The sequence below is a fragment of the Thalassophryne amazonica genome, chromosome 7 (assembly GCF_902500255.1).
Source record: "Thalassophryne amazonica chromosome 7, fThaAma1.1, whole genome shotgun sequence".
In the NCBI taxonomy this organism is placed as follows: Eukaryota; Metazoa; Chordata; class Actinopteri; order Batrachoidiformes; family Batrachoididae; genus Thalassophryne; species Thalassophryne amazonica.
The window spans coordinates 105,928,283-105,950,719 of NC_047109.1; the positions used below are offsets into that span (position 1 = coordinate 105,928,283).

At 38.9% G+C, this 22,437-nt stretch overlaps 1 protein-coding gene across 1 annotated transcript in view; it reads left to right on the forward strand.

The window, feature by feature from the left end:
* The first annotated feature begins 4,503 nt into the window (after nucleotides 1-4,503).
* The window catches only part of LOC117514713 (aromatic-L-amino-acid decarboxylase-like), a 74,068-nt gene continuing 56,134 nt past the window's right edge, over nucleotides 4,504-22,437 (forward strand). Inside the window, exons 1-3 of the mRNA XM_034175276.1 lie at nucleotides 4,504-4,642; nucleotides 14,123-14,330; nucleotides 17,189-17,302. Coding sequence (XP_034031167.1) covers nucleotides 14,130-14,330; nucleotides 17,189-17,302 — 315 coding nt within the window. The 5' untranslated portion in view covers nucleotides 4,504-4,642; nucleotides 14,123-14,129. The remainder of the gene's footprint in view (nucleotides 4,643-14,122; nucleotides 14,331-17,188; nucleotides 17,303-22,437) is intronic.

Here is a 22,437-nt window from a genome sequence, read left to right on the forward strand (position 1 = left end):
CATCATTATATGGATGATTCAGAAACTGGGGAGAATGACATATACATGTAAACATTATGTTTGCCTTGATGAAAATGTTTACTGAAACTGTGCTCTTACTCCTGTGACCAGAAATGTCAGTGTTCTACAAAAATGTAACCATCTGAAGAATGTAACACTGTCTTCAACTTGCAAAAGTGTGACGATGCAGATGCCATGTTATACTATACTAACTCACCGGCAATATCACCCAAGTAATCCAGAGCCATACCGTTTTAACTTATGGTTAAAATTTTAACAAAAATTTCGGACGTTATTTAAATTAATGTCACTTCTGAAGTTTTAAAAACTCAAAACATCAGCTATATATTTTAGTTTTAAAGTATTGCACTAATTTTGAGAGTTTTAGTACAGACATGCTGTGTCCAGGTGCATTATGGGTAATCTCAGTACAGTCATGACAGGAGAAATGCATTTGAGATGCTCTGATGAGGCTCCACACGGACAACAGCATTAAACTCTGTATATTGTGCCTAAAACCATTGTGAGAATATTTTCTCTGGGTTTATAGACGTTATTGTGTTTGTTTTATGTAAAAATGCCAGAAGAAGCTCAGGTTGCTTCTCCAAACAGATTACACGTAGCACACATATAATTTGGAATATTTGTTTTGGCAAGTTTTCACGGTCTCTACTGCCTTCTACTGGCCAGTAGTGTTCATGGCAGTATTCGCCCTAAGTATTGAGATATCCCATAATCCTTTGCACAACTGAGAGTTGTTGCAGCCTCTTGCAGCAGCTAAAGAAATACCTAAAAATGTACATTTTGGTGGTATAATGTTCATTTGCAATTGTTGTTGTGGATTCTGTTGTTTAAACAGTAGAACTCTCTGGCGCAAAAACCCCCCAAACAACAACAACAACTGGAATGCAAAGGATTATGGGTCTCAGCGTCTGGGTGCCAGTAGATGGCACTGTTCTATGCATTTTGACCCCGGTTATATCAGACAGTTGAAAAATCACAGCTTTTGGCTTTTGCAAATGGCTTTTTTTTAACATATAAATAAAATGGCATATTTTACAAAAGCACATTTATATGTAAATACCAACACACATGTCACGTCACATTAATGTGTTGGTTTTTATATAGAATAAATGAGTCAACCAATCAGTGTTATTCGAGGCTCATTTACCCATAACCCCCTTTGGCATCTGTCTGTGTTTGTTACAAAACTTTAGTGCATTATTTAAAATTAAAAGATATGTGTTATATTTTAACTTGACTTGAATTGACATTAAAGGAGTTATTTTTGTAAAGCGGCTTTTTTGTGTGTAGAGTTGAGCTTAGTTCCTCTCAATGTTTCACTGCTGCAAAATATGTAGTAAACAGGAGCTTCCAGCAGGAGGCAGGGTGCACAAAGACAGAAGTTGTTGCAAGTGTACTGGAAACAATACTGAAAGTTATCGGTTAGCTGTAGCTTCCGATAAATTTTTGGGTCATTTATCGGTTTAGCTTTACGAAAGGCAACTTCTCAGTTAGCTGATTAGCTGTTATCGAAGCTAACTTTTTAGTTAGGTGTGCCCACCACCAGGCTCGGACTGATAATCTGTGATTTTGGGCATTTGCCCGGTGGGCCGCTGCACATTTAGACCTGCGTGGGCCGGTCGTCCCATATTTATAGAGATTAATATACAGTGTTCTCGAACCGCGCGCTGCAGTCAACACGAGGAAAGTCCATGATCAGTGAAGCTACAGCATTTAATCGGCGCAGCTGCAAAACCACTTCCTGAATTGTATCAAAATAAAAGTTCTGTAGTGTTTCATACACGGCGCAGTCTTATTCTAGATTTCAATTTTGTTTCCGTTTGATCACACAATGGAGACTTACATCGAGCACAATGACTGGTATGACCAACAGCCAATGACAATTGGAGAAGCATACAGGGTGGCCAATCAGATTGCAAGAAGAGCAGGCGGCTGCTCACGCCCCTGTGAATGGACTGACTCCTCGGCGCCTGGACTTCTCTCCGCTCTCCTACTGATTACAAGGTTGGGATTGTTTCTTTTATCCTAATTAACTGTGCTTTACTTTTGTTAATCTTTAAATGCAACAGCTACGGACGTCAGCTCCTTAATTTGCTGCTGTGTGAATCCTAGCAGTGGTTACACATTACCTCTCTCTCTCTCTCTCTCTCTCTCTCTCTCTCTCATTCACACACACACTTTGGAGACACAAAAACTTTTTTCCGCTTGTGTGCTGCTTTTGCTTCCGTTTTGTCAGACCCGGCGCCACAAAAAAAAAATATTAAGGGGGCGATGAGTTTATCATCACCCCCCCCCCCCAAAAAAAGTGCGCACCGGAGGAGACGTGCGCTCCTGTAAAGCTCGTGTATTTACGCTGCACCGTTGTAAGAGACTGACTAAGAGTGAAGAGTGATGGCAGTATTTTTTTTAATGATTATTTGAACGTATAGACCCTCGGTCAAGTGATCTCCTGCATTCCACACAGAGCCGGTGTTCTGTCGAGATGAGGTGCGCCAACTTTCGACACTCTGAGCTGTGACGTACCTTCGCATTGTCCAATAGGAACGACACGTCGGGCCAAAACACGGAAGACTCATGGCAGAAACCACTGATCTCTACAAAATGGATTGGACCAATCCGATTGGTGCAGAAACCACTGATCTGTACAAAACATTAACGTGTGACAGGACTGCTCATTTATAGATCAGTTTTCTGAAGAAAAATCATTGGAAATGTTTTTTTGTTGTTGTTACCTTAAAATTTCTGATTACTGTTAAAAAAGTTTAGAACACTTGTAATTAAAATAGGTAAGTAAATCAATAAATGGTTCTTTAGAATCCTTTCATCTGTATTAAAACCACCTGTTATTTCGGATTTCTGTGACATAAACCTCATGATGTTTTATATATATGTCATTTAAACTTGTAATTTTGTCAAAATATGTAATTGCCTTTAATGTTATCAGGACGCCCCCTCATGGCGCCGGGAACGCGTTTTGTACTATGATCAAGGTGAAATGACAGTGAAAGTGTGTGTTTAGGTGTGTGTTCATGGTGTTTAGGTGTATAGTATTTGTTCATTGGGGGTTCGATATGGACGGGTGGGTGTGCGTGTTTGGGGGTGGATTCGTCGGGCCAATAGTGGGCTGGTCCAGAGGAAAAAATGCCAGGGCCGAAATTTGTTCCCAGTCCGACCCTGCCCACCACTGATCAAAGGGAGGAATTGTGTAATAAAAAAATGATACATATTGCTTTTCTGTTAACTCAGTGTTCTGTTTACTTGTAATCTTTCTGTTAACTCAATGTTCTGTTTGACCACTGTAACGTCATGCTCATTGTGAAAGGCATCTCATAAGACATTCTTTTAGTTTCGTAGCACATCTGATAAAACCATCCCTTGAGCCTTATCACACAAATGACTTTTGAGTGACATTGCAAACAGCTCTGATAAATCACAATGCAAGAAAAGACACAGTCTTAAATAAAGACAAGTTTCACAGTAAGACATTGTTTACAACCTCCAAGTGACCTCTTATCCACACCATGATGAACAAGACATTCTCTTAGGTGAAAGGGACTCTTTCATCATCACAGCCTTGTGAACCACAAACACTGGGACAAAATCCATCATTCTTGTAGACAGGACAGTCATTCAGCCTTTAGTTGGGACTTTGTTTTAACAACCTGTTTCTTTTTTATTAACTCTGTGTTTATGATTGACAGATGCATTCTTTAGACACTGTATGTGTAACTGCCCACACGGCCCCCTGCCCTGACATATGGATTAAAGCAGAGCACCCTGGTTGACACATTGTTCGAAGCTTCATATTAAAGAGCCTGTTATTTGACAAACGGCCAATGTCTTTACGCTTTCTTTCCACAGACAGCTTGAAAATCCTTCCAACTCCAGAATGGTTAGCTTCCAGGTTGGACATGCGAGGGGCAATTGAGAAGTTCTGAGCCTGACTCAAAAAAGTAGGGCGTGGTTCTCCATCATTTGCATTTCAAGAAATCAACATTTCTCAAAAACGTGGAAATTTTGCCTCATTGGGTGCAATGTTGAGAAATGTTGGTTTCTCAGAATACAAAAGATGGAGAACCACACTCTACTTTTTCTGGGTCAGGCTGAAAACGTCTCAACCACCCCTCGTACATTCTCGTGCAAAGGTATCAAACACATTTCTGTTTTCATTCTTAACCCGCATTTAAATTTTGTTTGAATCTTTGTACATTTGACATTGGCAGACTTGAACAAAATGGTCAAACTGTATGTTCATTCAAATTTGTGGCTGTACTAAAACTGCTGCATCATAATGTACATGCACAAGCACATGCACATTAACCCTAAGAGACAAACTGTGTGAATGAATCATTGTAAAAACATTTGTGTACACAGAGAATGTTGTGAACTCTCTCAATCAGCTGTGAGCCCTGTTCCCATTGGCTGGTTCAGATGCAGTGGTGGGGGTGAGACATTTCTGAGCATCATAAAAATGAGCAAACGCCTCTTACAAAGGCTTATGCACACATGCGCACACACACACACACACATGCACATACACTTTTACCACACACCTGCTTGTTTGTAGACGCTGAACCTAATTCACTGAACATCGCTGCAACAGCACCGGCTTCAAAACGTGAGTACACACACATGCACGTCTAATCCCTCTGAGATAAAGACAAGGATAAGACACAGACATGCAGAGGAGATATGATGGACACTTGTTCCATGATCAGACAGTGAGAGAAATAAATTACAGGAAGATGACAGTCTAAGGACCACATTGGAAATACGTGCTGGTTTCTTTATTGTGTTATCCTTTTTATTATCATGTCATTGTGTATCTATTTCATACGACGACATTTTAATAGTCAATCAAAGTACAGCCTTTAATTTATAGGTGCAGCAGATTTATTCTGCAAAGTAAAGTTTTTTTCCTGTTCTTTTTGTAGCTGAAGAAAGAACTAACAAATGTCACTGATATGTTCTTTATATACACTGTTTCTTGATGAATGTCAGGGAAATATTGTGACTATGAAAGGGTACTTTGGCACACTGTTATCACACATTGATTTTATCAGGCACCAGGCACACACGCACGCACGCACAACTATAACTGTCTGTGCCAAACAGGGAGGTTTGAGTATCTCAGATTTAATGTGATAAAATTTCCCTGTTCAACATGTCTCCTGAATTTAGGTGAGACCAGGGATGCATGCTTTTTGTTTTCAAAATAATTAATTAATTTTTTGTTAAAAATTACATCTATTTATTCTTTGTTCATTTTGGCACATGATGACCCGAGGTGACCTGTAGAAATGAAATGCTTAAATGTCATTTGAGATCACACTGGGTTGGATATCACACTGCAGATGTTTACTGTGTTAATCATTATCTTTTTATATGAGTGTTTTTTTATTTACTAAAATTGCCGTGATTAATTGATGTAGCCTACCCGTTAGCTACGCAACTGTTCGTGAAGGTATTTGCCTCTGACTTTACCCAACAGTAAGTATCTTCAATATTAACCAAAGACACCAGAGGGACAATGCATAACCTAAAACATGTTTCTTGGACTATAGTGATACCATTACAGTCTGGGATTTGAACCAAGGATCCTCTGGTCCTACGTCCAGTGCTTTAACTACATGCAGTAACTTCAAATAAAATCGTGTGAACTCTTGTGGCATGTGGAAATTTTAATTTCCTGATGTTGAATTGGGGCCAGAGGACTTTTGTGTGTGTCTTTAAAACCCCATTACAATCAGAGTACTTACTACAATACTTATAACCCCGTCACACATAGCTGGAATCATGCAGAGTGCCGTCGGAGTTATGAATCGGCGTACATCCGAAAAGTGTCAGATTTCAGTTCCAAAATGTTCTGACAGTCATCTGTGGAAGTTGACACAGTTGGTTAAAATCGGCCAGCGGCCCTAACTCTGACGCATATGTTCATAATTCCAGTGGTGGGCACACTTCGGATAATCCGATAACAGATAATTATCGAAGATAATGTTTTCATTATCGGATTATCTTTTTAGATAAATTTAAAAACCATCATTATTAATTATCTTCAGATGAATTACCGTCCGATAACTTTTAGACCGATAATATACTAAACTAAGATGAACAGTGAAAAACATTTTTAAAACTGTTAAAGCTGTTGAGACCTACCTGTTAAAAGTTTCCTAATAAGCATGTTGTTCTACCCTCTGCAAACAGAAACCACTCTGTCATCTGTAAACAAAGGAAAACTGGTGAACAAAAAAAATGTCACCAAGTCATCCAGAGGCATACATGTATAACTTATGGTTCAAATTTTAACCACTCATTTTAGACAAGTTATTTAAAATTATTGTCATGTCTGAAGTTTATAAAGTGAAAATATCAGATATATTTTTCATTTTAAAGTAATGTGCTAATTTTTAAGGTTTTGTGAGCACATGCTGTGCCAGGCAGCAATGCATTATGGGTAGCATAAGGTAATCTCAGATGTTCACGACAGGACAAATGCATTTCAGACACTCTGTTCAGGGTCCACAGATAACAGCATTAAACTCTAGTGCCAAAAACTCTCGTGAATATATTCTCTGGGTTTATAGACGTTAGTGTATTTGGTCCATGTATCGGTCCACACGAACGAGGTTAGCGCCATGTTTTTAGTTTTTGTGGAAGTGACGACAAGAGAATAAGACTCCTGATTGGATAGAATTTTAATCAGTACCGCCACCCAAAGGTTTGGCAGACTAATTACAACACATTTATACGGTTCGATGTGGATGGATTTTTTTTTTTTTTAAACGACGTAGTGTGGATGAAGTTTTTTCCCCAAACTGAAAGGGTAAGATATTCGGTTTTACAAATACCCGACAACGTGTGTACATGGCCTTATGTCTGTGAAAGACACTATATAAATAAATTTACTTAAGTGCATTGAGTGCACGTTTTACAACATCATAAAAGTTTTAAAACATGCAATTGCAATGATACTTCCAGGGCTCTGTAAAAATGCCTGTTTTTACAAATAAAAATGGAATATTTTACAAAAGCACATTTATCTTTAAACCAACACACGACACACGTCACATTAACGTGTTGGTTTACATAATGGATTACTGAACCAATCACTGTTTAGCACTTTTACCCAGAATGCTTTGCGGTCTGTGTTTGTTACAAAACCTCAGAATTAGTGCCTTCTTCAACATTAAAAGATATATGTTATATTTTAACTTTGTACATATGACAGAATTGACATTATTGGAGTTATTCGATCAGTATTTTCAAAAAACCATAAGTTAGTATGACTTTATTTTTCAAGACCTCTGCCTGACCGGCGTGTTGAAATTGATAGGGAGTTGGCCTTATGGCTGGTCTCAATGTGCCTCTGTGGTGAGAGTGCTGTTATAAACAAGAACTTCCAACAGGGGCAGAATGTTGAAAGAAAAATAATTATGATTAGTAAAAAGTTGATTCCGTGGGTGCTCTCAGGATTTGTCTGTGCTGCTTCCTGCAGGAAGCAGCATGGTCAAACATTCTTGCTTATTCTTTAGGTCTTTCACCGATTTTGATGCTTTCAAAACCGATCGTGTTAAAAATTAATTTCAGCTCTTTAGTAACTGCAAATGTCCCATAGACAACACCGGAATTTATCGGTTATCGATTATCTATTATTATATTATTATCTGTAACTTCCGATACATTTTTGGGTGGTTTATCTTTATCAAAGATAACTTTTAAGTTATCTTATTATCTGTTATCGAAGTTAATTTTTTGGTTATCTGTGCCCACCACTGCATAATTCTGCGGGGGCCATCAAAATGGGACACCTATCTGACGGGAGTTCATGTGTTATCTGAGGATCTAACTGCAATTTACATATTCTGATGGTGGCAAAACAGGATCCAAAATGATTTGAGCACATACGTACGAGGGAACTTTGAGGTGGATCTGGCATGGTATGCCTGCCAGTATGACCTGCAGTGCCACGTATAATAATGCCCACCCAGAGCGCAAAGGAATTGTTGAACTGTATGTGGCACACTTCATCACAATAATAATTATGAATTATTATCATGTACAGTGCACAGTGCTATCAAACCGAAAGCTCCTTGCGCTACTACATGAACACCACCACAAATCTGAACAGGCTGTTATAATCCACAATGGAAATGGCTATTCGCAAGGCCGCTGTGCGAATAACTCTCATTCCACTCTGGAACTACTAGAACATAAAAAGAAAGAGCACCTCCTGAAACATAGGATTAAACTGTTTAATTTTTAAAATCAGCCACTTACGGGTAGTTGCGTATCTACTGTCAGTGGCGTATGCTTGCATGTAAAAATATTAATGATAATAATAATAATCTTTATTTTATTGAGGGTTTCCAGATAAGATTAGAATGTAGATTGACAACAACCAGTTTAATTTATACTAATCTTAAACCTGGCCCTCATTTTGTGATGAAGGAGGGTATATACACAATATGAAATGGATAATTACGTATTAAAATTAAACATGCAATTTACAATAAGATATGCACAATATACCTACAGTCTTAATATAAATATACATATAAAAGTATGGTAGTTGCAGTATATAAGATTAAACATTTTATTCTAAAATTGACATAATAAAACTTCAGGTAGACATGTAAAACTGATAGGTTTTTGTTGTAAAATCTTTGAGTCTTAGCAGTTCTAATATTGACAGGAAGATAACTGTATAATACAGCAGTATATGGTAAAGTTTCTCGTGTCAGAGTATCAAAAGACAGTGTAGGCCTATTCTTAGCCCTTTCTTACAGGATGTATGATATTTAAATCATTTTTACACCAATGTAATCCTTAGGGATATAGTAAGTCCTCTTTTAAATATCATTTTGTGATGCAGACTGTAGACTAGATCTAGAAGTGTGAGACATTTTCGCTTTAATGCTTCGCCACGCTCTTTACATTGTATGAAGAAATCAATTAGTGTACTGTAAAGAAGACATCTTCAGCTTCAAAATAAAAAAATCATCAAAATCAGACAAATATTAAAGGAGTTATGACATCTTAAATGCAGTATGTTTGTTTATACAAGTAGTTCCAAGTTTTGCCACTAGAGCCTTGCAAATGAGAGTTATGGACACGGCCGCCATGCAAATAGGGTCGGCCATCCTCAATACACCTTACAGTAAAGATATTTGTCCATTTCTTCCCATGGGCGACATAAATAATGTGAACTATTGTCTCCATCATAACACAGGCAGCTGCGCCTCTCCATGCTGCGCAGTAACACGTCACTGCACTCGCCAGGTTCGAAGCTGAACAGATCTCACATTGTAATAAATGTTCACCTTCTAACTCTGGAGGAGATCACATGGAGCTTAATTATGCCAGGCCGTTACACCATTAATAAACATGCATCATATCTCCAACAGCGGTCCAGGATGTTTCACAGCGCCCACATGAACATGAAGCGAGGACAACAGCTGGGACAGAATCCTCTCACTCAAAAGAAAAAAATTAATTTCATGTGATAATACAACAATTGCAGTGTTCAGAGTTGTGCTGTGCTGCTAAAGTCAGCAAAAAAGAAAAAATAAACAAATTTATGTGCTGTTTACAAAATCTTAACGGCTTGACTCCCGCCTGTTTGTGCAAGTTTGTCTACTATCGTGGCTTTGTAAGGTCTACGAGAATAGCTTCCATACATGATTGTGTTTTACCCCTTCGCTATTCAGCATTTGGGCAGGCAGCCTTTTCTGTTAAAGCTGTTACACAATGGAATGCTATTCCAGACAATATAAAAAATTGCAGCTCATTTTGTGATTTTAAAGTTAATATAAAAAAATATTTAAAGAATTCACAACAATGCACCCACTAATAAGTTAGTGTTTTTTTCCCCCCCATAAGGAGTGTGTGTGACTGGGGGCAGTGTTGTGTGCTGTGCATGCTACTACACCCTATGATTATGTATATGTTTGAGTGTTACGAGGGGCATTCTATTTACAATACGTAGTGTCGCTACATGTTTTTATTTGTTAAGTGATGTTTAACATCTTGGTTGTATTTATTTGTGATATTTGATGATTTTATATGTGTCATATTTATTCGTGATCAGGGACTGCAGATGTAAATTAGCCTAAGGCTAACTCTGGTGCAATGCATCAAATGGTGACATTTATGTTTTAATTGCACATGGTCCCTTTCAAATAAACTGAAATTGTCAACAAAAAGCACAACCTGTTTATTTGATCCTATACCAACAAAACTGTTTAAGGACCTGTGGCCCACTCTTGGGCCAATTGTGCTGTAAATTATTAATCTTTCTTTAACTTCTGGATCTGTTCCTAAACGTTTCAAATCTGCAGTGAATAACCATTACTTAAGAAACCTAATCTTGACCCTAGTGTATTGAAAAACTATCGGCCGATATCAAATCTATCATTTTGCTCTAAAATTCTGGAAAAAGTGGTGTCACGACAGCTCGTAGACTATCTTACTGATAATAATCTCTTTGAGCCACTGCAGTCTGCTTTTAGAAAATATCATTCCACAGCAACGGCTCTCACTAAAGTGGTGAATGATCTTCTGCTTACAATGGACTCGGACACCACTACTGTTCTGCTGCTGTTAGACCTCAGTGCTGCATTTGATACAGTGGATCATCATATTCTACTTGATACGCTGGAAAATCATTTTGGGATTACTGGGAGTGCCCTTGCATGGCTGACGTCATACTTGACCAGTCGTTCTCACTACCTCTAACCTTAGTGACATGAAATTTGGGGTTCCGCAGGGGTCTGTCTCCTGCTTTCTCCCTTTATATAGCACCCCTTGGGCACATATTGCGGCGTTTTGGGATTACCTTTCATTGCTATGCAGATGATACTCAGTTATATATGCCGATAATTGCTGGTAATCTCGTTCACATAAAATCCTTAGAAGATTGCCTTGCAGTAGTGAGAGCTTGGATGTCTAGAAACTTCCTAGTTTTAAACTCTGATAAGACTGAAATGATGGTTGTTGGTCCAGTGAGACATCGGCATCAATTTGACCAGTTAACACTCAGCCTAGGCTCGTGTGTCATACATCACACTGACAAAGTGAGGAACCTTGGGGTAATTTTTGATCCTTCGTTGTCCTTTGGCCTCCATATTAGAAATATTACTAGGACTGCTTTCTTCCACCTGTGAAATATAGCGAAGATTCGTCCCATCCTGTCTATGGCTGATGCTGAGACCCTGATCCATGCATTCATCTCTTCTAGATTGGACTACTGCAATGTTCTATTTTCTGGTTTATCACAGTCTAGCATTAGGGGTCTCCAATTGGTTCAAAATGCTGCAGCCAGACTTTTGACACGAAGCAGAAAGTTCGACCACATTACACCCATTTTGACGTCTCTTCACTGGCTTCCTGTCCCAGTGAGATCAGACTTTAAGGTTCTGCTACTAACCTATAAAATTATTCATGGATTGGCACCTCCCTACCTAGCTGACCTAATTAAACGTACGTACCGGCCCGGGCTTTACGTTCTCAGGGTGCAGGACTACTTTGTGTCCCTAGGGTGAATAAGAAGTCTGCGGGTCACAAAGCTTTCTCTTATCCTGCCCCTGTTCTGTGGAATGATCTCCCTGCATCAATAAAACAGTCAGATTCTGTGGAGACTTTCAAGTCCAGACTTAAGACGCACTTATTTTCCCGTTCATATGGCTAGCATACTGGTACAGTTTTGTTTTACGCTTTTTACTCTTTTAATTCATGTTATTAGTAATTGGAGCGGGCCGCGGCCTCAACTTCACCTAAATTCTGGGTCTTTTAGTGAAGCTTAGGGCTAGCGGCCGGTGATCACCTTAGTATTTCTTCTGTTTTTCTTGTTGATTAATGCTGGCAAATTATGCAGTATTTTTTTTGTCTTTCTGATGCCTGATTCTGTTTTTTCTCTCTGTTTAAGGTGCAGCTCCATCCAGAGATGGGAGTTGTATTCGTGTTGGCGATCCTCCTGTCCTGTGCACCAACAGCAATTCTTGTATATACGTCTATGAAGTGTTCTGTGAATTATTTCTGTTATTTATGTTTGTAGTATGGCCCAAGCAGAGCGTCACCCCTTTGAGTCTGGTCTGCTTGAGGTTTCTTCCTCAGAGGGAGTTCTTCCTTACCACTGTTGCTCTGGGGGTTGGTAAGGTTAGACTTTACTTGTGTGAAGTGCTTTGAGACAACTCTGTTGTGATTTGGCGCTATATAAAGGAAAATAAATAAATTGAAATTGAATTGCGTCAGTTTGTTTGTTGTTTGTTGGTTGCTTGGTTTGTTCGCAGGATTACTCAAAAAATCCTCAATGGATTTCAATGAAATTTTTTACCAGGGGTGGATCTAGGCCTAACTTAGAAGTCATTAAATTTTGGTAATGATCCGGAACACGAGCCGGATCCAGTAATTTTTTAAGGATTCTTTATCATTGCAGGATATGGCCAATTTCAACATTTTTGCATCTACCTTCAAGAAGATGGGTCACAAAGGCTGAACAAAAATTAAGTTACGACACAACAATAATTTAGCATTTGTTTCTCCTTATTGAATAAACTTATTAGAAAAAAAAAACTTGTGTAGTTCATGCAGTTTTCCTTTATAAATACATTTGCTGAAGATCTAAGGGTTTAACCACTGAATCTGAAACATGACGGTAGATGCGTGAAACGATGTGGAATAAGTCTCTTTGCCAAAGGGGTATTCCATGTGACGTCAGTGACCTTATGGCCTTGGCGGAGGTTTGCACTCTCCGAGTCCTTCTAGTTTGTAACTTGATTTGCTGACTTGTATTTGATGTTTCATTTGTTTTAAATGGATGTTTATATTTGATCTTTATATTATTGTGTTTTAGATGTTTTACTATGACGAGCAATGAAATATTTTGCCTGAAAGTGCTTGAAAATATAACGAGCATTGCGCTCATAGAGTGCAAACCTTCCCCATCACTAGTTTCCAGTTCCACAATTTTTTTTACCTTGCAAGAAATTTTCAAGGTCAAAGTTCTGTTAGCAGTGGCTTTTCAAAAGCTAAATTAGATGTGATCAAATGTCCACAAAATGAAAATTTGTTCAATGTTAAAGGATGAGGATTTTCCAAGCTTTTTTCTGATTTTAACCTTTGACTTATGACCTTGAATTCAATCAGTTCTTGCCTATCAGAATATGAATCTGTAAAAATTATGGGTTCCATCCAGGCAATTCACAAACAAACAAACAGAGGCGAAAACATAACCTCTGCCCAACTTTGTTGCCGGAGGTAAAAATGATTATTATTATTATTATTATTATTATTAATACTGTCAGCAACTCTTACCTTGGCATTAGTTGCTATTATTTTCTTGTTGTTGTTATAGAGTATGTTCCTTGGGTTAGTTTTATCTTGGTGGACCACAGCATGAGGGCCCCATGTGACTTTGGACCCCTGGACTTCAACCTGTGCATGCCCCATGCATTGATCCAATTCTGGTCCTTGTTATTGATTGATTTGGAATAAGTAAACTATAGCTGCAATTTAGCAATTTTTTTTATCCTGTTGCCGAATCTCAGTTTTAGACATTTTAGGGATACATGTTTATACCTTTTCAAGATGCTATTTGTCACATTTCTTATGAAGTGCGACACTGGTTTCCTTTGAATGAACTTGTCACAGAACCAGCCTTCTTTTGGTTATTGGGTTAAAGTGGAAAATGTTGATTTAGCACTAAAGTCAGTACTGTTTCCAGAATATAACAATTCTCTCTCTATCTTTAAAGCCAGTCTCAAAATGCACCTTTTTAAAAGTTGCTCTGTCTAACCTGCAAATAATGGTTGGTTTCAGTGGGAATTGTTGATGTTCTTCACTTTTTATTGTTTTTGTTTACTATTTGTAAGGTGTTATTGACTGTCTTGAAAGACGTGTACAAAAAAGTGTATTCTTATTATCTTTAATTCAACTTAAATGTTAAACCAGTCACTAGTGAATAAAGCAATTAAAATTTTTTTTCATATCCATTGTGAGGGTCCATATGGTGCATTTTCTAAATTGACAATATTAATATAGAAAATACACCAAGTCAAATAAAACCCATTAATGACCAACTCTTTAATGTGTGCTGTAGTGGGACGATGGACACCGCAGAGTTTCGGCGCTTGGGGAAGCTGATGGTGGACTATGTGGTGGACTACCTGGAAAACATAGAAGAGCGACAGGTGTACCCGGATGTGGAACCGGGTTATCTTCATCACTTAATTCCCACTGAGGCCCCCCAGGAACCAGAGTCATATGAGGAGATTATGAAAGACGTGGAGAGGGTCATAATGCCTGGGGTAAGAACACATGAATTTGCACTGAGAGAAGGTTGGAACAAATTTGACATGTTAATAATTTTTAAGATTAAATGGGATTGAATGTGTCTCACATATAGGGCACCAGAAAGTGTAAGAAAATTTAATATTTAATAAAGTGCCTTACTCATGGGCACCAGTAACACATGTAGCAATTTAACTGTTAATTGTATTTATTAATATTAACAATGGATATTTAATATAGGATATGTCTTGCATGGAAGCACCTGAATCGGTCATGCATAAATAGCATTAATATTGTTAATTTTGGAAATCACCTACGTGCTCACAATAAAATTACATAACAAATATAATTTCAGACCATATTTAACTACATATGAAATTTAATTAAACCTCGAAAAGGGAGCACCACCTGTTGAGATGTACAGGAACGTTATTAATATTTAGATTAATCAGTCTCTGATCTGAAAGTCATCAGTTCCCGATACGATTGGTCACAACTCTGTTTCAACTGAACACAGTAAAACCACTGGCATAATATTTACAAACTTATTTACATATATACAGGTATAAACAGGTGTCTAATATTTTGAGAATATGAATGATGATTCATTGTTTTATTATAGCGACAATCTGTTAAACATGAGACATTAAAAGATAAACTTTGTTCTTTCACTGCTTTAAGAATTTAAAATGGACTAAATCTGATTGGAATGTAGTGATGAATTTGGGTTCACAAATTATTATTATTCTTAACAAAATTACCACAGAATTTGTCTATACCCACTTTGCATTAATTGACAAGTCCTGAGGAACACCTGGTTGGTTCACTTAGCTATAGGTCAGATTTCTTGATGGGCCTTTGCAGCGTAGTTTGCCTGTTAACCATGTTAAACTACTGGTTTTCAAAAAAAAGACTACAGGCATTGATCCAGCTTGGTTTTCCGGCAGGACCGCCCAATGGTTCTGTGGGTCTGTCAGTTGGTTCCAATTGGCCCAAGGATGAAGGTTTAGGTGTTTTTTCCTCTGATGGCTTCCAAAAACTTGTATAAGACCAAATTAACGTCTTTGTAAAAATTTAGAAAAAGTTCACGACTTGCGAGTGAGAGCTCTAAAGTTACAGAATAAAGATCAACATTTTTGTTCATATTCATGTCATTTCATTCATTGCCTGCTGACAAACATTTATCATGAACAAAAAGGAACAGAAGGAAGATAAATCTTGTATGCTCTGTTCCTTGTAACAAAAATAAATAAAAAAATCAATCCATTTGTTACTTCGATTCCAGCCCCAATGCCGTTTCCTTATCAAGTCACTAAACATCAAATATACATCATTAACAATAACATGAGTGTCTTACATTTCAACAGTTACATTCACTTTTCTTCTAACTTACTATATTCTCTCATAATTTTATCCTTATACATTTTTTTGAATCCACAAACATTTGTACAACATTTAATGTCTTCATTTGGTGCATTACAAAGTTTAACTGCATAAACAGAGAGACACTTCTGTTTCATCATTGTCCGTGCAAACATAGTCCAAAAAATCTATTTTTTCTATGGCAAGCAATCTATGTAACAAGACTAAATAAATTTTGGACATCATCTGGCAAAGTTCTTTGCTTAGCCTTCCATAAGTCGGAAAGAAATGGGAAAAAAATCTTTTTGCTAAATTCGCTGTTAATCTGAAAAAACTCAGCTCCGAAGTTGTTTCCTTACACACTTGACTTGAGCCTGAAAAGCTTCAAGAGTGGTGCGTTACCATCAAAGTTACAAAGCACTGAACAAAAGAACAAAGAAGCCACGTGATGGAACTTTAGAAAGTCCAAAAACAAAGGAGGAAGGCCACTTGTGGCCTGCACAATAGAAAATGCAGAGAGCAGGAAGAGGGGAGAGATGCAAGAGCCAAAATGGCTTTGTTCTGGACCATTTAAATGGGCTGTTACATTGATAAGCTCCAACCATTTGGGGCTTTTTACTTCTGCCCATAAAGTTAGGAAAAACACATCAGATATCTCATTTTCTTAAGTGAATATAAGATTGCTAAGTTTCCTAAATATCTCTTCAGAAAGAACTTGATCACAGGAATAAAACATTTCACCATGACAGTTCATTAATAATTCAAGAAATAATATTTGACATACATCAACAGTTAAAACGTTACCTGAAAGAAAACATGTCATCAGTTTAGATAGGAATATACAATTTGTCTTTTGATTAAATATACAACACAAAAAAAATTACAACTTTTCTACTTGGGATAACAGTGTTATTTGTACAATGAACTATGTCTGTGTTCTTTCCACCCTGGGCCTCCTGGAGGAGCTCTGGTTCTGCTCCAATATCGGTCCTTTTATGACAATCCGTGGCACCTAGTGGGAGACAATTCTGGGTTTATTGGTCTGTTATTTTGTATGAGGAGACCATTCTGGCCTGGAATATCTCTGGTTTTGATGTGTTTATATGAACTGTCCCATCATTCACGCTGAATGGAGTTTAAATCCATTATGGTCTTCAGAAAAACCTTTGAACTATACCAAATTGTTCACAAGGGATTACTCTCATGGGATGTTGAGGGTTGAACAAGACTCCACAGAAATTCCACAGGAAACCTCTCCTGTGAAGTTGGAAGATCAGGTCCGGTCACAACAGTCCTTTAATTTAAAACATTCTACCTTTGAAAGGTTTGGAACGACAGTTCTATCAAAAAGTAAAACATTAATGTAATTTTGATTTTGTGTGAATTAGTTTGAAGCCAGATTTGTTACAAAGGTGATGACACAACCTCTGCCTTCCTCTGTCACTTGGTGGAAGAAAAACTCATTTCAGATGCAGTATGCATTGGCATAATTTTCATGTTTTTCTCTTGTCAGATGACGCACTGGCAAAGCCCATACTTCTATGCTTACTTTCCAGCAGCCTTGTCTTATCCTTCCATGCTTGCTGACATGCTGTGTGGAGCCACCAGTTGTATGGGATTCTCATGGGTAAGAACTGCTTTTCTCAGTCTCTGTAGTCCAAGATGGTACTTCTACAAAATATTATTACTTAGACATTTGGCGTTATTATTTAGGCTGCTAGCCCAGCCTGTACTGAGCTAGAAACAGTGATGCTGGACTGGCTGGGAAAGATGCTGCAGCTTCCCAAGGATTTTCTAACTGGATCTCTTCACCATGGAGGAGGTGTCATACAGGTATATAAGCATTATCAGGATTGTCTGAGAGTGAAAGAAGTAAGTCCTATGTCACCCCTGAACCCCACTGGCTCGAGTGCTTATCCCAGGATTCTGTAACATGAAGCAAAATGGAATCCCCCACAACTGGATGCCAGTCTGACCTACACTGTCCCACCGGCGTCCATTTACAGCTGGGTGGACTAAAACAGTACAGATGACATGGCTTGTTCAAGGACACAGACAAGTAGCATGACCATGAATTGAACCCACATCTACATATAGGTCACCCAACACCTATCCCACTGAGCAAAATACCATTAGAGTGGCTGGTTTTCTGATATTTAATGTTATATCTCCAACCCAGTCTGACGGCAAGTTGTGATTCAGCAGCACAAAATATACATTAATCTATTGGTTCATGATATTGTGACGAAAAGCGCCTCATTTTCATCACGCCAGCACGAATTCATTGTAATTCGTTCCGTGATGGCTGCACGAAATTAAAAGTGAAACGGGGGGGGGGGGGGGTGTAGAGGGTGGTTATGGTTAGTGTGGGGGGGAGGAGTAGGATGAGGTTATGGTTAAGGTTAGGAGTAGGGTTAGTAATAGTGAGTTAAAAAAAAAAAACCCCGGCACGAAAATGTGACTCATTTCATGATGGGAGCAAGGAAAAAAAAAGTGAGACTGGGCTGTATATCTCATGTTTTGGCAAAATTCCTTGGGTTTGCGGTGTACATACTACAGCGTATAAAGCACTTTTTAGGGTTACCTAAACCTAAAACGTAAACCTTTGAAAAGCCCAATTTTTAATCTATTCTGATTTCTAAACTGCACAAAGGACATAAGATCTAATAATAATTAACAAGACAATTCGCAAATGTGCATTTCTCATTGTGCGAACAGGAAAACCATGAGGCTAGCATTAGCAAGATGGCACATAGTCAGGTGCAATCTACTATGGACAATGTTCTCATACTTCAAGAGATACAGAATGGGAACCAAGCTCTCACCAACAAGCTGGATACCAAAACAGCAGAGATTAATGAGTCCATATCAGGTCTAAAAACCATACCTGATGGCCTGACATTCTGTCTCACCAAGGTGTAGGCGCGCATCGGGACAGCGGAGGACCAATTCACTGAGCTGGACTCGCGTGTGGACAAGTTAACTAAAGACAATGAGTATTTGATGGAGAAAGTTGAATCGCTTGAGAATTACAGCAGATGCAATAACATCCGTGTCTTTAATGTATGTGAGGGCTGTGACGGATTCACGTTTTTTGTCAATGCAGATAAAAAAAAAATCCATATAATAAATGATATATTAAATGAGCATGGATATTTTCCCGTACAGACCGAGCAAGCTCGGTTAATAATCCTAATTATGACAATGCGTTGCTCATGCAATACTGTATTTCTAAAGGGTGCAGGGGGCCAGCAAAATATACTTACAGGAGGTGATTTGCTGTGTGTGGGAGGTGACGGTCTTGTGGTTAAGCAGTGGGCTTGATACCAGAGGATCCTCGGTTCAAACGCCTGTCTGGCCGGAAAATCACTAACGACCCTTGGGCAAGGTCCTTAATCCCCAAGTTGCTCCTGGTGTGTAGTGCATGGCAGCATCCTGACATCAGTGTGTGAATGGATGAATGCAAGGCATCAATGTAAAGAACTTTGAGCTTGTGATATAGATGGAAAGCGGTATATACGTGGTCTGTTAGAAAAGTATCCGACCTTTTTATTTTTTTCAAAAACCATATGGATTTGAATCACGTGGGATTGCATCAGCCAAGCTTGAACCTTCGTGCGCATGCATGAGTTTTTTCACGCCTGTCGATTGCGTCATTCGCCTGTGAGCAGGCTTTGAGTGAGGTGTGGTCCACCCCTCTCGTCTATTTTTTATTGCGAATAAATGTCTGAACGATTTGGAGCTTTGCTGCATCAATTTTTTTCCAAAAACTGTGAGAGACCTCCAGGTGGACACCGTTCAGAAAATTAATATGGCTTTCAGGGACGATTTTATGGGGATTACACAGATTAAGGAGTGATCCAGACGGTTTAAAGACCACCCACAGCTGCTGAGAGCGCGGCACGCTCCCAGCCCCCATCGACAGGCTTCATCAGCACTTTTTTGGTACATGCCACTGTTACAGGAGTTTTTTTCATGGAAAGAAAAGTGGAGGGATGCGCCACAGAGCCGTTCATTACGCGGGACAAAACCACCTCGGTGTTGGTCTCACAGGACGGCTTAAAGGTGGATTTCAGATGGATTCCAGTTGCTTTTCAGTCGTGTGATTATCCGATTGTGATTGTGCATGAGCTGGACCTGCCCCAACATGTCCTGGAAGGCTTCATCACGGCGTTGCTTTGCGCCATGCAGCTCCAAGCGCGACGCACGGAATTCCTCCGCACGTCTGTCTCAATGGGCCTCATGTATCAATGTTGCACACTTGTGGCGTAAATTTACGGCGTAAACTTGAAATACACCAAAGTCGTCGTGACATGTATCAAGCAGTGCGTACCTGCCCATTTCTGGCGTACGCCTGACGTGATCTTGATAAATGCGGCGGGTGGAAACGATCGTAATTATAATAAACACACCCATAAATATTCAGACTCCGCTTCAGACACACCCTCATTTTACGACATGGAAGCCGGGAAGACGGCAATGAAAAAGAACTCCACCAATCATGACGCGTGCCAATAGGGCGTCAAAAGCGTATCAATTGTTTTGTAGTATATAATCAATAAAGTGTTACAGTGGTCCCTCATTAATCGCTGGAGTTACATTCTAAAAAACAGCCCGTAATACGCGAAACTGCGACGTAGTCAGCGTTATTTTTTACAATTATTATAGACGTTTCAAAGCTGTAAAACCCCTCACTACACAGTTTATACACTTTCTCAATCAGGCATGAACATTTTCTCACTTTTCTCTCGTGTGTAAACACTCTCAAAGTTCAAACCTACTTGGCGCTCTTTTCTCTTCTGGGCAACAAGATTCTTATAAACAGATACGCAGAACACAGAACACTGTAAAAAAAAGGCATGCAAAATTGGACTAAATACTCCGCGAGACTCTGAGGCCACGACAGGTGAACGGCGTTATAGCGAGGGACCACTGTATTCTCTTTTCACATGTCAATAATTCTTGACATGTGGATATTTGCTCGCTCAATTAATAAGACATGCCTAATCTGTCAGATTTCTTTATTTTTTAAATGTATTTCTGTATTTATTTTTATTGTGACAACCGAATGGAGACGACAAAACCTGATTGCAGCACGGGCGAATTAAGGGAATGGATAAACTACAGTTGTTATTATCAATTTCATAGTCTAAAACGATCACACCACATGAAGTTAAGTCAATCAATCAATCAATTTTTTTATATAGCGCCAAATCACAACAAACAGTTGCCCCAAGGCGCTTTATATTGTAAGGCAAGGCCATACAATAATTATGTAAAACCCCAACGGTCAAAACGACCCCCTGTGAGCAAGCACTTGGCTACAGTGGGAAGGAAAAACTCCCTTTTAACAGGAAGAAACCTCCAGCAGAACCAGGCTCAGGGAGGGGCAGTCTTCTGCTGGGACTGGTTGGGGCTGAGGGAGAGAACCAGGAAAAAGACATGCTGTGGAGGGGAGCAGAGATCGATCACTAATGATTAAATGCAGAGTGGTGCATACAGAGCAAAAAGAGAAAGAAACAGTGCATCATGGGAACCCCCCAGCAGTCTACGTCTATAGCAGCATAACTAAGGGATGGTTCAGGGTCACCTGATCCAGCCCTAACTATAAGCTTTAGCAAAAAGGAAAGTTTTAAGCCTAATCTTAAAAGTAGAGAGGGTGTCTGTCTCCCTGATCTGAATTGGGAGCTGGTTCCACAGGAGAGGAGCCTGAAAGCTGAAGGCTCTGCCTCCCATTCTACTCTTACAAACCCTAGGAACTACAAGTAAGCCTGCAGTCTGAGAGCGAAGCGCTCTATTGGGGTGATATGGTACTACGAGGTCCCTAAGATAAGATGGGACCTGATTATTCAAAACCTTATAAGTAAGAAGAAGAATTTTAAATTCTATTCTAGAATTAACAGGAAGCCAATGAAGAGAGGCCAATATGGGTGAGATATGCTCTCTCCTTCTAGTCCCCGTCAGTACTCTAGCTGCAGCATTTTGAATTAACTGAAGGCTTTTTAGGGAACTTTTAGGACAACCTGATAATAATGAATTACAATAGTCCAGCCTAGAGGAAATAAATGCATGAATTAGTTTTTCAGCATCACTCTGAGACAAGACCTTTCTGATTTTAGAGATATTGCGTAAATGCAAAAAAGCAGTCCTACATATTTGTTTAATATGCGCTTTGAATGACATATCCTGATCAAAAATGACTCCAAGATTTCTCACAGTATTACTAGAGGTCAGGGTAATGCCATCCAGAGTAAGGATCTGGTTAGACACCATGTTTCTAAGATTTGTGGGGCCAAGTACAATAACTTCAGTTTTATCTGAGTTTAAAAGCAGGAAATTAGAGGTCATCCATGTCTTTATGTCTGTAAGACAATCCTGCAGTTTAGCTAATTGGTGTGTGTCCTCTGGCTTCATGGATAGATAAAGCTGGGTATCATCTGCGTAACAATGAAAATTTAAGCAATACCGTCTAATAATACTGCCTAAGGGAAGCATGTATAAAGTGAATAAAATTGGTCCTAGCACAGAACCTTGTGGAACTCCATAATTAACTTTAGTCTGTGAAGAAGATTCCCCATTTACATGAACAAATTGTAATCTATTAGACAAATATGATTCAAACCACCGCAGCGCAGTGCCTTTAATACCTATGGCATGCTCTAATCTCTGTAATAAAATTTTATGGTCAACAGTATCAAAAGCAGCACTGAGGTCTAACAGAACAAGCACAGAGATGAGTCCACTGTCCGAGGCCATAAGAAG